The sequence below is a fragment of the Drosophila grimshawi genome, unplaced genomic scaffold, assembly GCF_018153295.1.
Source record: "Drosophila grimshawi isolate 15287-2541.00 unplaced genomic scaffold, ASM1815329v1 contig_1367, whole genome shotgun sequence".
In the NCBI taxonomy this organism is placed as follows: domain Eukaryota; kingdom Metazoa; phylum Arthropoda; class Insecta; order Diptera; family Drosophilidae; genus Drosophila; species Drosophila grimshawi.
In genome coordinates this window covers 2,919,417-2,939,578 of record NW_025062889.1, presented here as the reverse complement: position 1 = coordinate 2,939,578, position 20,162 = coordinate 2,919,417, and the positions used below count along the sequence as shown (strand labels likewise).

The 20,162-nt window shown below is 38.3% G+C and overlaps 4 protein-coding genes across 6 annotated transcripts; 2 read left to right on the top strand and 2 right to left on the bottom strand.

Moving 5' to 3' along the window:
* Nucleotides 1–263: 263 nt before the first annotated feature.
* On the top strand, nucleotides 264–2,115 carry LOC6569121 (proteasomal ubiquitin receptor ADRM1 homolog). Of its 2 annotated transcripts, XM_032741197.2 has the most exons (4): nucleotides 264–453; nucleotides 510–1,054; nucleotides 1,131–1,363; nucleotides 1,493–2,115. In XM_032741197.2, the coding sequence occupies exons 2-4, from the start codon at nucleotides 531–533 to the stop codon at nucleotides 1,960–1,962; spliced, it is 1,227 nt and encodes a 408-aa protein (XP_032597088.1). In that variant the 5' UTR covers nucleotides 264–453; nucleotides 510–530; the 3' UTR covers nucleotides 1,963–2,115. The 2 variants fall into 2 exon arrangements, with proteins under 2 accessions (XP_032597088.1, XP_032597087.1); XM_032741196.2 differs by having other exon boundaries at nucleotides 315–453; nucleotides 1,131–2,115.
* A 530-nt stretch (nucleotides 2,116–2,645) lies between these two features.
* Nucleotides 2,646–16,312, top strand: LOC6569124 (protein argonaute-2). Of its 2 annotated transcripts, XM_001995050.2 has the most exons (8): nucleotides 2,646–2,854; nucleotides 3,620–3,944; nucleotides 7,571–7,758; nucleotides 10,864–10,941; nucleotides 12,002–12,796; nucleotides 12,869–13,091; nucleotides 13,254–14,864; nucleotides 14,940–16,312. In XM_001995050.2, exons 3-8 carry the CDS (start codon nucleotides 7,632–7,634, stop codon nucleotides 15,076–15,078), a joined length of 2,973 nt encoding a protein of 990 aa, XP_001995086.1. In that variant the 5' UTR covers nucleotides 2,646–2,854; nucleotides 3,620–3,944; nucleotides 7,571–7,631; the 3' UTR covers nucleotides 15,079–16,312. The 2 variants fall into 2 exon arrangements, with proteins under 2 accessions (XP_001995086.1, XP_032597086.1); XM_032741195.2 differs by lacking the exons at nucleotides 2,646–2,854; nucleotides 3,620–3,944; nucleotides 7,571–7,758 and adding an exon at nucleotides 9,382–9,649.
* Nucleotides 6,407–6,904, bottom strand: LOC6569123. Its single transcript, XM_043215213.1, has one exon. It carries the CDS (start codon nucleotides 6,902–6,904, stop codon nucleotides 6,722–6,724), a length of 183 nt encoding a protein of 60 aa, XP_043071148.1. The 3' UTR covers nucleotides 6,407–6,721.
* On the bottom strand, nucleotides 6,407–8,302 carry LOC116804929 (39S ribosomal protein L53, mitochondrial). Its single transcript, XM_032741198.1, has 3 exons — nucleotides 8,056–8,302; nucleotides 7,209–7,336; nucleotides 6,407–7,144 (listed from the first exon to the last, which is right to left on the bottom strand). Exons 1-3 carry the CDS (start codon nucleotides 8,199–8,201, stop codon nucleotides 6,948–6,950), a joined length of 471 nt encoding a protein of 156 aa, XP_032597089.1. The 5' UTR covers nucleotides 8,202–8,302; the 3' UTR covers nucleotides 6,407–6,947.
* Nucleotides 16,313–20,162: the final 3,850 nt, after the last annotated feature.

Sequence of the window (20,162 nt, the reverse complement as noted above, 5' to 3'; positions counted from 1 at the left end):
GGGAATAGTATAAAACTATTTCGTGCTGTGAACTCTGCAAATCGACTTATCGACTTGACTCACTACCATCGCTAACAGCATGTTAAGCAACAGTTAACGCAAAAAGTTGACTTACTACCGTCACTACTTGCTGAAGTCAATAGCTGCTCGTCGTGCTGTTAAGTGTAGACAATGTTAAGCGACTGTGGACGCAACAAACAGCTTTGGCAGCTATGCGAATCAATTTATCGACTAACTACCTTCACTAACGCTAAGCTCAAACATTGCTCGAAGTGTCAGTTCAGCGACTGTTAATCCAAATAAATTAGCAGTGGCAACTCTGCAAATCGATTTATCGAATCACTACCATCACCAACAACTAAAGTCAAAAATTGCACGTCATCCGCAAAGCAAGCGATTTTTTTGTTAAAGGATTCCCAAAATTGTTTATATTTTTTGCACATTATATATCCAGTAAGTGTGTAGACATTCCAAAGGAAAAGGCAACAATCTAAAGTAATTATTTGCAGCTCTCGAGAAGCGGCCGCATCATGTTTGGCAGACAAAGCGGATTGGGCAGTTCGATTAGCTCAAATTTGGTTGAGTTTCGCGCAGGACGAATGAATATGGTTGGTAAAATGGTGCATCCGGATGCGCGCAAGGGTCTCGTCTACATGACGCAGAGCGAGGATGGCCTGATGCACTTCTGCTGGAAGGATCGCACCAGTGGCAAGGTCGAAGATGATCTCATCGTCTTCCCCGATGACTTTGAATATAAACGCGTCGATCAATGCAAATCGGGACGTGTTTATGTCCTCAAATTTAAGTCCAGTTCACGTCGCATGTTCTTCTGGATGCAAGAGCCCAAGACGGATAAGGATGACGAACACTGTCGTCGCATCAATGAACTGCTGAACAATCCCCCCTCGGCTCATCAGCGCGGGGGCGGTGGCAGTGGCAGCGAAGGTACCGATTTGCAGTACATGTTGAATAATATGTCGCAACAACAGTTGATGCAACTCTTTGGCGGCGTTGGCCAAATGGGCGGACTCAGCTCGCTGCTGGGACAAATGAAGTAAGAGTCGCTAGCTATCCAAGCTATAAGTTCACTTTGGCAAAATTCTTTACATTTCAATCTTAATCCTTTGCAGCTCCCGCACGCCTTCGTCCCGCAACACATCCTCCTCGGGTGGCGGCAGTGCTGCCTTGCAAACGCCCGAAAATGTTAGTGTGCCACGTACACCATCCGCCCCCACAAAGGGTGGCAATAACTCCTCATCCAAGTCATCCACGGGCAGCAATCGGAACAGCAACAATTTGCAGCCAAGCGATGTTGCCGGCGGCGGCAGCTCAAGCGGTGCCGATGGTACCTCCGATGCCTCCGGTAAGAAAACAGCGATTAGTTCCACTAAGACTAAGAGCGATGCAACAGCAGCAGCAGTGACTAGCAGCGGAGCATATGCGAATCCATTCCAAGCCTATTTATCGAATCTCTCCCCCGAACATGGCGCAGGTCGTTCACTCAATATCGACCTGTCGACAGCGTTGTCCGGTGCGGATGCAATCAATCAACTGATTGCCGATCCCGAGCGTGTCAAATCGTTGATTGTACACCTGCCCGAGTCCGAGGATGCCGACGAGGATCGCAAGCAGCAGATCAAGGATCACATCAGCTCCCCGCAATTCCAGCAGGCACTCGCACAATTCTCGAACGCTTTGCAATCGGCACAACTTGGTCCGGTTGTTAAGCAATTTGAGTTGTCCGTGGATGCGGTGGCCGCCGCCTATTCCGGCAATCTGGAGGATTTTGTGCGTGCCCTCGAGAAGAGTTTGCCCGCCGGTACCTCGATGGCCGTCGATGAGGCTGTCAAGGATAACTCTGCCGGCGCCGCCTCCGATAAGAAGGGCGATGCTGCTGATCAGTCTGGCAAGGAGGAGAGCGCCGCTTCTGGCGAGAAACAGGCGGATGAGAAACAAAAATAGCCCGCCTTTTAATTGGCCCGGATTTCAATCAATAATCCTCCCCCAAAATATATATATTTAATTAATAACAATTGAAACAATTGAAAAACCATTCATTTTTGTGCACATTTATCCAAGTTTTCGATGCAAATATAAATTGGCCATGCAAATACAGTGTTGGAAATCGTATTTATTCTATTTACAGTGATCACTCAATTGTCCATACAAATTCAGTGTTGGTATTTCTCTTTATATATTTGCAGTGATCACTTCATTGCAAGTAACCTAAACATATGAGAGTATCAAGAGAAATCAAAATTTAAAAAACAACTGCAGTAATTATTAGCGAGCGTTCACTGTACAAACACACGCATACGTATATTATGTTAAGCCGACAAGTGTTGCCAGGCTGTTGCTGACGAAAAGAACCGTTTCGGTTGCGTGCAAGTTGCCCTTGACTTATGTTATGATTTTTTCGGCTGTCAAATGACGCGCGCCCAATACGCATACAAATTGTACGCACTGTATGCTGTCGCTCTCTCTCGCTCTCGCACCTTCTCTCTCGCTTTCGTTAAGCGCGCTCACGCGCCGCCGCTGCACTCTCACTCTGCCGCTCTCTCGCGCTCTCTGTGGGTTACACAGATACACACACACACAAGGAAGAGTGCATGGTTTGCGAATACTTGGAGCAGATATGTGTTTTTATTCAACTTCAAACGGGCAAACCGCGCGTTCGCTATATCGCTTGATTTTGATTTTTCGTCTTTGATCTCGAAATTATCACAAAACAACCATAATAATCATAATCATCATCGACAAACGCGGTAATCATTAATTTTTGTGCGTACCATTTATTTATTGAGTGTCAGGTGGGGGGGGCGAGTATGAAATTCTGTTTGCTGTGTTTTGCGTCGTAAGTTGAATTTTTGTTTTTGTTGTTGGTGCTTTCATTTTGCAGCAAGCTGCTGCTGCTCACACACACACGCGCGTATCATAAGTGTGTATGTGTGTGTGTGTTTACTGCTATGTGTATAGTTTTTTTTTGTATTTTTCAATGCATGACTGCGCGCCGCATTATTGAGAAAAGCTTTTTTCCCCAACTGTATGGACATAAAAGTTAACGCGTCGCAGCAATAACGACAACAGCAACAAAAGAAAAAAAAAAGAAATAACAACAATTAGCTTTAGCGGCAGAGCGGTTGGCCAGCTGCGTTGGTATTGGTGAGCAGAAACGAGCGCACGTCGTCGTCTCGCTCGCACTCACCACACACACATAAAAGCTTGCAAAAAAAATAATATACATATATAAATATATATATGTATTATGTATATAAATGCGTGTGTGCGGTTTATGTATGAAAAACGTCGGCCGCTGCAAAAATTGTTAGTTAAGACACACATAAACAAAATACATTTTAAAAGAAATTCGCAAGTTTGTTGCTGTGGTGTGAGAGCAGCAGAGAGAACGAGTGCGAGAGAGAGAGAGAGAGACAGTGGGCAATTGCCACTCACTCAGAAGAGAGCAAAAGTTACTTTATCCCGGTAACGATCTGGCAACACCAACAACAAAAACAGCAGCAGCAGCAGCAAAAGAAATTGCGTTGCGGCAATGGCAACAAATTTGCAACAGCATTAAAAGCTTGCAAATTAACAGTTTACAAATTTTCATTTAATACAGCAATATACAAAATAATTAAGTAAAAATACAATCACGCGCTTACAACAATTAAGTAACAAAAAATAAAAGTAACAGTTATTAATTAAAGGCGACAAGCTTTAAGTGAAGTTCAGAAGCCAACAGAGCGGAAATCACTGGAAGAAATCTCCATTTATTTTAATGTGTAACAAAATAAGCACTCCACGAACATTCAATAACAATTACAAATCGAAAGAAAATTTCAACACTCAAACAACAACAACAATAAAAACAGCGAACGACTTGTCGCTGATAGGAGGCAAGTTAAATCCATAAAGCGCCGCATCAGCTGCAATTGTGCGATAAGGTAAGCAAACATTGCTAGCAGCTTTCAACTGTAACTGTATATGTATATGTCTGTGTGTGCGTGTGGGAAGAGATATGTGAAATGCTTGTCTTCTGTTTGCAGTGTTCGAGAACAGCTGCAGAAATTTCTGCACTCCCACGCGACAAACGCTCGCGCGCCATTTTAGCTCGAAAGTTATCTCAAGCAAGTTTTGGAGCCATTGCAAAACATACACATCAATTGTGTGCTAGTGTGTGTGTGCAATTATGCTGTAATGGCGCCTGAGCATATGCTATGGCAATTTCAAGAGCGAGAGAGCGCCACGAGCGAGACAGCTCTATAGTTGCTTGCGGAGCGAGAGAGTGAGAGAGAGACCGTGCTACGTTCTGTTTATGTTTTGGTAGAAAGGTCATATGGGTAATTTTCCTCTTTCTTTTTTTGTTGTGCAAGTGTGCATTACTGCAAATGCATGTGTGTGTGTGTGTGTGTGTGTGTGTTTCGTGTATTCCAATAAAACTGATTGAAGGACATTTGGGCAAAAAGTGCGCCTGTATTGGTATCTGTATCTTTTGCATTTACATTATACTTTTGTGTTTGGGGTTGCCACACTGTTCTACGAACACTTTCACTCAGCTCACCCACAAAAGTGGCGCTATTTCGGCATGTTATGCAAACAGAGTCTCATCAAATTCTATTTGGTTAGAATGGGATGAACAATTTCCAATATGGCCGACGTGGCAACCCAGAAAGAAAAGAAACCCACGCATTTCCGAAATCAAATGAGGTACATGTGAAATGAGAGGAGTGAGGAGCTTTCAGCTTCTTTTAGTCTGACATTGAACTTGAATGACGACACAAGCTACAGCTCAATACATACACACCTACATGAATACCTAATATATAGGTATATTATATATATATATGTATATTAACAGTATGCTGTAATAGCTTTCGCGAATTTTGCAGACTGCATCTCAACAGTTTGTTGTTTGTACAGAAACTTTTAATCGATATGCATTTTCTATTATTATTGCAGTGTTCAAAACATTCGCCCGCCATTTTAAAAGTTTGACTCAAAGCTTTAGCTTTTGGCATATGCATTTTTTTTTCGCTACTCGAATTTTGCAGTTTTGCAGCCACTATTATCTCTCTCACATCTCTGTAAGTGTTTGTGTGTGTGAGTGCGCAAAAGAAAAGGAAATAGCTGAAACGAAAGTGAAATGTTTTGTGTTTGTCTTCTTCGCTGTGTTCTTCGTCTTCTTCTGCTGCTTTGGCTTTGCTCTATTTATCGCATTGTCTGCACAAAACACCTGTTTAACCCTTAGTCAGTGCCTTGACAATCACACACGCACACATCTCGTCTTGAGAGATTCATCAAAATGAAAGCTTCACATTGCCAGTGTTACCAGTTTTGTATGCAGTTTGACCTCCTTGCGCCCAATGCCCAATGCCCAATGCCCAATGCCCAATTATATGCGAGGTTTCCAATTACACTGTTTCTTCACTGCAATTATATGGCTACCCTCAACTTCCCCCCTCACACTCCTGTAACTGTTCGTGCATTCAATGCAATGATAAGACTCTGCTGGCCCTGCGTGTGTGTGTCTCTCTCTTTGTGAGCATCATCATCCTCCCCACATCATCCCAGCCACTGAGTCAGCATTTTTTTCGGCTGAACGCAGCAAGCAAAGCAGATGATTTTCCGGTTTGCCAATGCAAAAATAAGAAGAAAACAATACACAAAAGAACAGTTAGCTTTGCATTGACGAACTTTAAATACCCTTGCAGACCATGCGAAGAGTTATTAAACTAAAAGCCAAATAAGATAAGAGTTATTTGAGTTTTTTTTTATGTATGACCAATATTTGCAAAGCATGATGAATCTTGGAGATGTCTTTTTAAGCACCAAATCCTCCGATCGTTAAATCGAATATGAACTAAAATTCATATTGAAACTTGACTTTTAAAAGCAAAAAGATTTCCCACACATATTCGATCATTCCTTTGCCATCTATATATATGTATATATATATATATATTTATATATATATCATTGATCTAATTGTACAATGTCCTTATGAGAGCTTAATCAAATGAATAATAGAAAAGTTTGAAGAAAATATCTAATTACAAAGACTTTCTTTGCATTAACCTGGGTTTTAGACTGGTTATTCCTATGCTATCGATATGTCTCTCGTATTGGATCTAATGGCTTAAAGACCATAAGCATTCAATCAAACATCTAATCAAACAAATAACTTAAAACTTTGCTCCAAATATCGTAGAAAGTGAAGATTTTCTATACATGAACCCAATACTTCCTATGGCAGTTACATTATAATATGCATTTGTGCAATACATCTAATCCGGCGAAATTCGAATGACATTTGTGTGACTACAATTCGAAAAGACTTCCTTATCAAGAAACGTTTCAAATTGATATAACTATATCGACTTATAGATTAAAGGTATATGCACTCATATAAGGGTATATATAACATCTGCTCTTTATTCACATGACTCCCGCATTGCGTCACACATTTGATGACAAAATTCAAATACCCTCAAAGAGTGTGGCAAAAAAAAGAAGAAAAATAAAGCAGTGTCCATAACTGGTTTTTGGCCAGTCTCGTCTCAGAGACCCCTGTGTCTGAGTCCCAATCCCAGAGACAATCGCTGCCCTTTTGCTCTGTCGCAACAGTCGTGCGGAGAGAATAAGACAATGTGGACAATGCTTGTGTTTGTGTTGTTTTACATGTTAAAGCTTAAGTTTTAATGCTGCTGGTTCAGTTAATGGTTTAGAAATCGACGGGCTTGATGGTGATAAAGCGCGACAGGATAAATGCCACCAGAACGGTGGCGCAAACGAAACAAAAGGCGAACGTGTAAAAGGACTCCTCGGTGAAGATATCGGTGAAAGCGGGTATGTCCTGATAGATCTGCTCAATCACAGCCAATGTGCCCTTGTGTTTCCTCACCATTTTGGCTGAATAGTTTCGAATTACGGCTTACAAATGGAGTCTTTTACTTCTTTTTGGGCGCCTTTTTGCCACCGGCTCCGCCGCTGCCACCCAATTTCTGTTTCTCGGCCTTGGTTAGCACCTTGTTTGTAATCTCCTCGGGTGGAGCCAAAGTCGAAACGTGCTTATTACACAGCTCCAGCAGCTCCAAAGTATTCAGATTGTCGCTGTTGAAGCGTATCTCCTTTGCTTGAGCTTTTTCTGCCAGATTTGGATAGATATTTAATAGTAAAGTGATTGATTAATGTGTATATATATTGCTCACCTTGCGCCGAATCGATTAGTGCAAATTTAATAAAGGCTGGCGAACGATCGCAGACAATGTCGGATTTGACAACGCACTTGGGATTCGATAGCGACACTTTTGGTGTGGAGAGCAGGAAGAGAAATTCTCTGCAAAGAAAAAGGAGAATATATGAAAAGATTTGAGTGAAAGATATATAATATACATATAAAAGATAATATATTCGTATGCCTGATTGAATGAATGGGGAATAAATGTGGAAAACTGTTTTCATCTTCTACTCGCATTTTCTATTAGAACTGTTCGCAGCTATTGATTGCTATGACTATAGATATACTAAATATATATTAATTTTTATATATATTCCGTGTCTGTTTCTTTAGCTGTCTTTTGCCGTGGCTATAGTGGAAGCAACGCCTCAAGCTGACGCCGACACCGACTAAGATGTCAACGGAGCGGGAGCTGGCGGGGGGCCCAGCTCAGCTCCATACGCTGCCGTTGACATTTCCACCCGATTTGGGCACAGCACTGCAACTGAACACAGCCGTGGGCATTATTGGCAAGGTTTATGGTAAGTTTCAGCTCTTACTTATTTTCCTTTTTATCAATTGCCAATTTGGTTGTAATACTTTTCTGCACTTTACAAATTATTTGTTTTCATTTTTTCGTATTTCTTTTGTATTTGTCATATTTCTCGAGAACGCACTTGGTTTCGTGAAAATCTTTTTTACCATATGCGTCGCATTGCGCATGTTTCATAATCGATAAATATTGTATGGGGCGCTGGGAAAAGCGCTTTTCCAACCCTACCCTACATACCTAAAGCCCCTCCCATTCCCCTCCACCCTTCCCCATCTTCTTCATTTACCGTGTGGATTTTACGTTTTCCGCAAACGGATCGAACTGCACTGTAATGCGCTTGACGCCTTTTAGATTAACACTCTTCAGCTGTTTGCCAATGGCCGAAACAATGCCGCCAGAACGACGCAATGTGCCGCTAAATGGCACCGACATTTTAAATGCAAAAGAAACAATTTGCAATTTGGTTTTATAACAACACACGGGCACAACGCATATGCCGATAACGCAGAGCAGCGTTGCCACCTAAACAGAGTGGCCGCATTTCGACGTCAACTGTTGCTCAACACTAGAACAATTAGTTAGCAGCACTAATACTGCCAAATTGAGTTTAACAGTGCCAAATTGAGTAAAAATGAGCATTGCGTACACAATTAATAAATGAAAAACGTGTTTTAATGCGTTATAAAATCATTAATAGTCAGCAATTCATTGAAAACAAGCTAAGACTTTAATTTATGAACATGAAATGCGTCACGCTCACACGTCGTGAGGCAGACAAACAGCATGTTGTTGTCGCACTCGCACGCACCAACCCCCAGCCAAAGTGCTTTGCCCTCATTTAAGTGTGGTTAGCGTACCAGTATGCGTCTCACTCACACACGTCGCGAGTAAAAATTTTGTGTTTGCTGCGGGACGTCCAGAGTGTGAAAAACTGAAGAAAATTGCATATTTTGCATAATGCGCGACGTGAAAAGCTAACAAAAGTTGTTCAAAACCAAAATTCAATAGTCTGGCCAACGTCTGTGTATAATTTCGGCTGCGCATACGTGTTCGGGTGCACAAAAACGACGTCTCGAAAAAAACACAAAAAAAATACGTGCACACATTTTTTGCTGCCCAAATCTAAAACGCATACTAAAGCATTTTCTTGCTGTCGTTTTGTCCAGCGGAGCACCCAGCAATTTTCACACACACAAACAAGCATAATAAAAAAATACACCCACACGCATTCACGCATACAGCCAAACAAAGATAAAAGGAGAAGCATAAAGAATAATAATTTGTTCATCTAAGATAATAATCTAAGAGCATTAAATATATACACACACACTTACATACATAAATACATACATACAATACATGCATATATGTATATGGGATATGTACATACAAAAACAATAACAACAAAAATACATATAAAACGAAAGCTGTGCCTACATTTGTGTTCTTTTCCAATACTAAACAATAAACAAGAATAAGAATAATATTAATAATAGAAATATAATATATATTATAAATAACAAGACTCGACGACAACAAAAAGCGAAAATTCAACGTAAATTCCAATTTTACATTAAATAAAAAATACTACGCCCGCAACAACAACAAGCGAAAATCAACCAAACGAATAAAACTACTTTAAAGTGTGATAAGCAAAAGGCTGAAATCAAAAAACAAAAAAAAACTAAGTATAATAATTAGTAGGAACGAAAAGCAAAAACAAAGAATAAATCCAACCAACTACAAGAACAATCAATTACATTTAAAACAACAACAAAAATACACCCATACACACAAAAAGAAAACATAGAGAAACCTTTGTATACATTCTTACATTTCTTAAAACAAATACTAGTGCAAAATGTATCCAGTTGGACAACGTAAGTGGACGATTGAAAATACAACAAGAACTATAACAAAACAGGCCACAACAAATCTCTGCCACATGTTACACACACACACACACACACACTCACACACAAAACCCATTCAGACATACCCCCTTCCAACTCCCCTCTTCAGTACAGCTCTTTGATGTTCTACTTTTGCAAATGCAAACGTAAACACACACACAGGCACACGCAAGTGTCTTTGCAAACACAAATCTGTAATATTCTCCCATGCAAATGAATGAATGAGTGTGTAAAATAGATGGTGATGAGTAATAACTGTAAAAGTGCAATAAGGCGGAAAGCTTCAAATGCAAATGCATCCAACTCACAGAGAGGAGAGAGGAATATGAAGAAGAAGAACGGAAGACGACAATACTTTGTAGGTGGCGATTTAATTGAAAAGTGCACGGCGCGAGGGAAGAACAAGAGCGTGAGAGAGAGGGAGAGAGATAGACAGGAGAAATTGACAAGCCTGAAACATGTGCGCAAAAATTGGGTCAACGACCGCAACGCAATAGTTGAGCTTTTAAGCAGGGGGATGGTGGATACAGAGGGGGGAACGTGAAGTGATGTGATTTGCTCCTTCGCTTTAAGCATCGCTCAAATTGCGTCGCACTTTTGTTGTAGCTTTTTGCGTATTAGACTGGAATGGAGAAGCGCATCTGTATCTATTGTGTGTGTAGAATAGAGAGAAGAAAAAAATACGCACACACTGATACAAAATCCCAAAATATGACAATGAAAATAAACTATTGAAGAAATAAATGAATTTTTGACAGTTTGTATATAATAATAACAACCATAAAATCCAGATATACACACGCATAGATACAACACACTTGTGGCAGAGGAACACTTGATTATTATTATTATTATTATTCTAATGATAATAGATTGACAAAAATATTGATTGATTATGAATCTGGGAGAAGTTGTAACTAAAAATATTAATCGCACTCTGAATAATATAATATTCAACTTTTTTTTTATTTTGTTTTTTTTTGGTCATCGCCTTCTTTCCTTTGGTTTTTCATTTCATTCATTTTGTTTCCTTTTATCAAACATAATTGGCCATTTGATTTAATTTGTATCTTTTTATTTACATATGTATATTTATTGTTTTTATTTTTTTTTTTGTTTATTACAATTTTTCGTTGAATTTTTGACAATTTTGATTTTGATTAAATTTTTTCTGTTTATAGAGTCACAGTGGACAACCCCCTCGCCCACGAGGCCTCAGAGCCCCTCTCAGGCGCAGACTAGCTTCGACACGCTCACATGTAAATTTCTCTCCAACAAAACCAAATTACTAAAAAACTACTAAAACACAAAAAAAAAAAAACTAAAAATTGAAAGCAAAAACTATTTATGTTCTTTAGTTAATGTTTAACCCAAAAAAAAAACAAATACTAAATTCTATCTAAAACCAAAGTCTATACTAATTCTAAAAAAAAGTCTACACACTAATTTTCATAAGTAATGTGCAAAATTTTTACTAACCAACCTTTTGTTTATGTTTCATGTAATGTTTGTTTTTGATTTACTCTTTTCGTTGAATGCAAACTAAACGCACAATTGTACTATTATTATTATTATTACTACTAAAACCAAAAAAAAAAAAAAGAACAAAATCCTGTCACACCCAAAACTCTACACAACAACGCGCTACCGTTATACTACTTGACCACCACCGCCACCACTTGTGATGTCTTTTGTCACGTGTAGATTGCAACTAGCTGCATGCCAGTGTTGCTCCTAATCTTTTTTTTTTATATTTTACATAAATAATAAATGTTTACCCTTGCAGTAGCAGATATTATGATATTTTTGAACACATTGTGAACTATACAAGAGATAAAGTGTATTCTTTATCCGGCTAACGAGTTGCTTTAGCCATGCTTGTCTGACTGTCTGTGTCGAAGCCACGCTTAAATAAATTGGCAGGCATTCTTATTTTTACTCTACATTCCGCAAAGTTCAAATAGTAATACTTTGTAAAATACCTAAAGTATAATTCTTGCAAAGAAAGCATCTATATATTTTCCAATAATATTCAACAGATTATATTTTTAACATGGTGCTCAAATTTTTTGGGTTCTCTTTATGAATGAAAATCATAATTTAACTAAAAATCGATCTGCACTTCTGCAAGGGTATTTCCTATGTTCGACAACGGCGAACTTGAATTTCTTACACAATTTTTTACTTAGTGCAGTTAATTAGTTTTGCTAGTGCGTCGCAAATAGTTGTTAATTTATTTAAATTGCGTATCGTCCACTCTGTGTTTGGCGACTGTGTTTTTTTTGATTTGTGTGGACTAATCGTGAATTTGACTTGCAGCACCACCAACACCCGGTTCATCGGTAAATCCCACCGCCGTGACCAGTCCAAGTGCTCAGAATGTTGCTGCGGGCGGTGCTACTGTGGGTGGTGCAGCAGCCGCTGCAGCGGCTCAGGCTGCCTCCGCCTTGGGCTCGACGGGCAGTGTGACGGCAGCGATTGCAGCAGCTGCTGCAGCATCGCCAACCACTCAACCGGATATGCCCGTGTTTACGTGCCCCCGTCGACCGAATCTGGGCCGGGAGGGCAGACCGATTGTGCTGCGTGCGAATCACTTTCAGGTGACAATGCCACGGGGCTATGTGCATCACTATGACATCAATATACAGCCGGATAAGTGTCCGCGCAAGGTGAATCGCGAGATCATTGAGACCATGGTGCATGCCTATAGCAAGATCTTTGGAGTGCTCAAGCCCGTCTTTGATGGGCGAAATAATTTGTATACCCGGGATCCGTTGCCCATTGGCAATGAGCGGCTGGAGCTGGAGGTAACGCTGCCCGGCGAGGGCAAGGATCGCATCTTTCGGGTGACGATCAAGTGGCAGGCTCAAGTCTCCCTCTTCAATCTGGAGGAGGCGCTCGAGGGACGCACCCGTCAAATACCCTACGATGCCATCTTGGCCCTCGATGTTGTCATGCGCCATTTGCCCAGCATGACGTATACGCCGGTGGGACGCAGTTTCTTTAGCTCACCCGATGGCTACTATCATCCCCTTGGCGGTGGTCGTGAGGTCTGGTTCGGTTTCCATCAGAGCGTGAGACCCTCGCAATGGAAAATGATGCTCAACATTGATGGTGAGTGATGGCCCCACTGCCATTTCCAATTGAGTCGAATACTAAGTAAAGTTCTCTCTGCTCATGTTATAGTTTCGGCCACTGCCTTCTACAAGGCTCAGCCCGTCATTGATTTTATGTGCGAGGTGCTGGACATTCGCGACATCAACGAGCAGCGCAAGCCGCTCACCGATTCGCAGCGCGTCAAGTTCACCAAGGAGATTAAGGGACTCAAGATCGAGATTACACACTGTGGCCAGATGCGTCGCAAGTATCGTGTCTGCAATGTGACCAGGCGACCAGCTCAAATGCAATCGTAAGTGCACCGAACTAAGTTTCAATCTTTGCCAAAACTATGGCTGTATCTTTTTGTAAATGGTTTAATCTCTAGTCTGTAATACAGCATTTAAAAGTGTTCCAATTAACAATGTTTTACACTGATCTAAGCTAATCGAAAACAATTGCGCTCATTTTGCAGCTTCCCGCTGCAGCTGGAGAACGGTCAGACCGTGGAGTGCACCGTGGCCAAGTACTTTTTGGATAAGTATCGCATGAAGTTGCGCTATCCGCATCTGCCCTGCCTGCAGGTGGGTCAGGAGCACAAGCACACCTATCTGCCGCTCGAGGTGTGCAACATTGTTGCCGGCCAGCGTTGCATTAAAAAGCTGACCGATATGCAAACCTCAACGATGATTAAGGCCACGGCACGCTCTGCTCCGGATCGTGAGCGCGAGATTAATAATCTGGTGAAACGGGCTGATTTCAATAATGATTCATATGTGCAAGAATTCGGCCTGACCATTTCCAACTCGATGATGGAGGTGCGTGGACGAGTTCTGCCGCCACCCAAGCTTCAATATGGGGGACGTGTCTCGTCGGGCATCACGGGACAACAGCTCTTTCCGCCACAGAACAAAGTGTCGCTGGCATCGCCAAATCAGGGCGTTTGGGATATGCGCGGCAAGCAATTCTTCACCGGTGTCGAGATACGCATCTGGGCAATTGCCTGCTTTGCGCCGCAGCGCACGGTGCGCGAGGATGCATTGCGTAATTTCACCCAGCAGCTGCAAAAGATCTCCAACGATGCCGGCATGCCAATCATTGGTCAGCCGTGCTTCTGCAAATATGCCACAGGACCGGATCAGGTGGAGCCAATGTTTCGTTATCTGAAAATCACCTTCCCCGGCCTACAACTCGTGGTCGTTGTGCTGCCTGGCAAGACGCCCGTCTATGCGGAGGTGAAGCGTGTTGGTGACACGGTGCTGGGCATGGCCACCCAATGTGTCCAGGCGAAGAATGTGAACAAGACATCGCCACAGACCCTGTCCAATCTCTGTCTGAAGATCAATGTGAAACTGGGCGGCATTAATTCCATACTGGTGCCATCGATACGACCCAAGGTCTTCAATGAGCCCGTCATCTTCCTCGGTGCGGATGTCACCCATCCGCCAGCTGGTGATAATAAGAAGCCATCGATTGCTGCTGTTGTTGGTTCGATGGATGCGCATCCATCGCGTTATGCGGCCACGGTGCGAGTGCAACAGCATCGCCAGGAGATCATTCAGGAGCTGAGCAGCATGGTGCGTGAATTGCTCATCATGTTCTACAAATCCACCGGTGGCTATAAGCCACATCGCATCATTCTCTATCGTGATGGTGTCTCTGAGGGTCAATTTCCGCATGTGTTGCAACATGAACTGACCGCCATACGCGAGGCATGCATCAAATTGGAGCCAGAATATCGGCCGGGCATTACCTTCATTGTGGTGCAGAAGCGTCATCATACGCGTCTCTTCTGCGCAGAGAAGAAGGAGCAGAGCGGCAAATCGGGCAATATTCCAGCTGGCACCACAGTCGATGTGGGCATCACACATCCCACGGAATTCGATTTCTATTTGTGCAGCCATCAGGGCATCCAGGGCACCAGTCGCCCCTCGCACTACCATGTGCTCTGGGATGACAATCATTTCGATTCCGATGAGCTGCAGTGCCTCACGTATCAACTGTGCCACACTTATGTCCGTTGCACGCGCTCCGTCAGCATCCCGGCGCCGGCATATTATGCCCATTTGGTTGCCTTCCGCGCCAGGTGAGTTTATAGTTTTCAATTAACTCATTCTATATCTTAAACAACCCGTTAAATCACTTTTTTGCATCTTAACAGATACCATCTGGTTGAGAAGGAGCATGATTCCGGCGAGGGTTCACATCAGAGCGGCTCCTCCGAGGATCGCACGCCCGGAGCAATGGCCCGAGCCATAACGGTTCATGCCGACACCAAAAAGGTCATGTACTTTGCCTAAAAAGTATCCAAAAGCCACACCAAAAACACACAAACAAACAAACAAACAGCAAACAGCAGCAGTAACAAACAGCAAACAAACAACAAAAAAAGAACACTTAATTTTCGGAGAAATGTATTCGAATAAGCGAGTCGCCAACTCGAAAGAAATCGAAAAGGATAAATTGGAATATATTATACGAAGAAGAAGAAGAAGACAAAGAGGAAGAAAAAGGCCAAGTCGGGAATTATTAGTGATTAAGTTGAAAATGATGATGATGATGATGATTATTTTTAAGTTTAAAAGTTAGGTCAAGTCGCGAGTTAAAAAAGGCAACGCCAGAACAGCTCTTATGGAACAGATTTATGCATTAGCTTTTAAGGCCAATGGATAAAACACACACAAACACACACAAAACAAGCACACACACAACACACCCCAACACACCCACACACGCCAAATTTTAGAAAATTAGAAACAAAGGGAATCGAATGTTAAAAGCACAAGCAGGCGCAACAAATGTGAAGAAGGAGAATTCTCAAACAACAAAATATAAATAAAAAATCAACAACAAGCGTAGCGAAACAAAAAACTAAAGGGAACAAAACGAAAGTCAAGAAAATCAACAACAACAACCGCAAGAAAGCAAAAAAAAAAAAGAAAAGCAAACAAACATTTACGATGAACTTTTTGTAATAGAATAAATTATATTTTTACACAACAAAAAGAAGAAAAAAAGTGAAGACAAGAAATGCAAACAACCAAAGGTTTTTAGTATATCAAAACAAGAACATTTTTGCTGATTAACTCAAATACACAACACACACAAAACATACACACACAACAAATACAACAACCAAACAACAACTCGGAATTCTCTGTACTGTGAACGAAGACCACCACCAAGCTTATAAAACAAGTTTAAAAATGACAAAAACAACAACAACAAGAAAAACCACAACAATACGACAAGCATTAAAGAGTGTAATAATAATTAGCCATCTACTAAAAAAACAAAAATACTTCAATACTACAACTCAAAAAAATGTCCAGAATTGTAAAAAGCTAACTTTTTAGTAGTCTTAAGTTTGGTAAATACCAAAAAAAAAAAAAAACAACAAAAAAAAAGCAAAAAAAGAGTAAAACAAAAAACAAAAATGAAAACTCCAATTTCAACAAGGGACAAACTTTTGGTCAAACAATTGCTAGTTATATTTATATATACTTATATACATGTATGTGTATATAATATTTAGGCATCTATATATATATATATGTATATGTATATATATATATATATATATATGTATATGTATATATATATATATATATATACGTATATTAAACGCTAGACGTGACTTTTATGCAAAAAAAAAAGAACAGAAAAACTACAAATTCTTAAAAGTTTTTGATCGGTGTGCAAAATGTAATGCTAATAAGTCAATAATCATGGTAAATGAAAGTGAGTTATAGTTATAGGCAAATAGTTGATATGATTTGTATAAACCAAACACACACACAGCATACACACACACACATAATACACACACCCACACGGCATATCAAAACCCAATGTCCAATTAATTTATGTACCTCTAATTAGCTCAACTTAAGTTGCTTAATTTTAACACAAAAAACAAAATGCTGTTAATTGTATTAATGGAAGTCTTAACAAATTACGTGGTGTACGGGTAAAAAGTAATATGCTAATTAATCGCAAGTCTATATCACTCATTTATATCTATATATACGTAACTATATATATTTATATATACATATTTCGTTTGTTTTATTTTTTTAACAAGCAGCTCTTAATTTTTAGTACTTTAGTTGTTTGCCAAACTTACAAAAAACAAAAATACCATTAATAATAATAATAATAATAATGCATATACAAACATATGTACTTTTATCGAGGACACAGTTCAAGTTAACATTATGCTGATTTGTTCCAATGACAAATCCAATTTATTTATAACTATTCCTCCCTCGCACGATTCTTTCAAATAAGTTTTTTTTTAAATTATTTTTTATTTTTTTCTCTCTGCCTGTCAAAAGCGTGTCGTCTACACAAACACACACATATATATACACAAACACACACACACACACACACACACACACATACGCGTACAATACAAACATTTATAAATTATAAACATTTTCAATTACAAATTAGTTGTTAAAAAAGAAAAGAGATAAACGCAAGATAAAAAGTTGTGTGACTTTTTGTAACTTGTTGGTTTTCTTCTTTTTTTCCTTTTTAAATGTATTTGTATATTTTATTATTATTATTATAAAAAGAGAAAAACATACACAAATAAGTATCTAAAAAAACGAAAGAAAAAACATTAATTATATAGCATGTTTTAACACAAGGGATTAAAATTGTACATTTATTTCTAAAAACAAACAAACAAACCGAAATCGAGTAAACAAAACAACAACAAAATGAACACAATACTAATTTTAAGCATATCCAAAATGATGCAAGAAGCAACCAATGTAAACGAAACAATGCAAATTATAATGCGGGGTCTCTTAAGTTTAGTTTCTACTCGTAGTGCCCGGGTCTCTCATCCAAAAATCCCCCCCATTTTGATGTACTTTAAGCTTAACTTAAATTGAATTATGTGCCGACAATGAATGTGTATAACCTTGTAATTGTAATAATTGTAATCGCTCCTTCGACATTTACATAGAGCAAAGTCTAAAGCTTTAACTACTCGCGATAAAGCCCCAAATAAATATATATATATATACATATATAGAATCTATCATATATATACACATATAAATGCCCACATACAGTTGCCACTTGTGATTAAGTTGGGCACATACCTTAATTACCACATAATCCATACTATATATATATATATATATCTATATATATATATATGTGTATGTACAGCTGATAACAATTGCAATAAAAGAATACTTGTATTTCCAAAAATCCTATAAGCAAAGAAAAACACAACAAAACTTTCATGGTTTCTTCACAAATGTCGGCAGCTAATTAAACAATGGAAATTATTAAAACACAATATCTCTAATATATATATATATCGTACTTATATATATATACATATATGTGTGTAGCAGAGAGTGAGATTTGCATAGAATAACATGGTATATATGGTTTGTATGCCATATTATCGGCTGAATAGAAATCGTAAATACTGAATATCAAATCCCAACTGAATGTAATCCTTCTTTTTCCTGCTCTGCCAAATATATATACTATATATATATATATATATACATGTAGCAAAAAAGACCGGGAAGCCGACTATATATACATATATATATATATACAATTAGTGCTTCTTCCACTTTCTATGTGTCGAAATTAAATTGAGCTTTAAACAACAACAAAAAACAAAATAATACTTGAAAAAAGTGGAACAAAATCTTGTTGTTTCTAACAATTATTACTTATAAATGTGCCGTTTATTGCAAACTCAATGGATAAATAAATAATAATAATAATAACAATTTAATATTAGCAAATAAGTACACAATATATGAATGTCTACAATAACATACAAGTATATATTATATACGTATATATATATATATACATATATATATATATATATTCAACATAAATTAGAGAGATCTGAAAAACAAAAAAACGAAATTACAGCAATTGCACAACTCTTCCTAAAGGAAATAAAATTATATGCCACAATTAACAAAAAACAAAGAACTAAACTCCAAGCAATTATATACGTTATATTACAATACTGATATATATGATCTATATATGATATATATATATATTTATATATATATATATAGATGTATATTTGTGTACTCAACTCTTCCAATTAGTCGTCCCACACAAAAATAACAACAACAACAACAAACCACGCCCACAGTCGTAGTGTTCCAACAAAACAAAATCAACCACATTTCAAAGACAACAAAAGCAAAAACATAAATAAATAATATTAATAAAAATAAAAACAAAAAACAAAAAAAACCTTAGCTGAAATTGGATTAGTAAAAATCTTGAACAGAAAAATAAGCAAGCAAAAAGTACTCGTAAATCGTAAAGGTATCGAAAAGAATCGTCAGAGAAGCTTACAAATTACTTACTTATATATAGATATATATATATATATCTGATTTATCTGATCTAAATACCGTTTACGATCAAATTGCAAATGAAAAACAAAAAACGAACGAAGCAACACCCTTACTTTAAAGATTTCAACCAAAATGCCGGGTAATTAATCAATAACATGAATTAATTATTAGTTATTATTTAAGCAAAATGAGCTAAAATACATTATTCGTAAACAACAAGAAAATAAAAACACTTAAAAAACTAAATGAGAAACGTAAGCAACGTAAATATGGGAAATCTGTAACTTTGGTGATCTTTTTAAATGTTATTAGTAAAAACAAAAAATACATAATTAAAACAAAAAACAAAAAAAAACTAAAGAAACAACAAACCACAACAAAAATCAAATCAAGTTCTAAATGTGACTTAAAATACGACGTAAACAATTTTGCACAGTAATTCTAAAAACAAAAAACTTATGTAACGAGAGATCAGAAACAATTAATTTAATTCAATTGAACATTTTGAAAGATCTTTTTAAGATCACGATCAGATCAGCTGTCTAACAATTAGTTATTAAGCGCTTCAATACAAAATAGTTTATATGTCTAACAATTAATGCAATAATTAAGTTAAATTTTATACAAAAAGGAAACGAAACAAAACAAATCATACCTTAAACAACATTTCTAATTAGTTTGCAAGTTTTTGCGGTTTTACAAAATGTTTTTATTATTTTTCTTAAATTTCGACAAAAATTTTGACAATTTAGTGGCAATCTGCAGATATTCATATGTAGATCCAATATAACATATTCGATTGCATTAAAAACAAAAACAAATAAAACAAGATACAAAATACATAGACACCTATTTTTTGTTCAATAAAATATATATATATTTAACTAAAAAACAATTGCGCCTTATTTCAATGAGACAACTAATTTGAATTTAAAGTCACCTTGACACATTCCAAATTTCAATTCACCTCGAGTAGTCAAATTTGAACTGGCAGCACTGTTCGCTTCGATAAC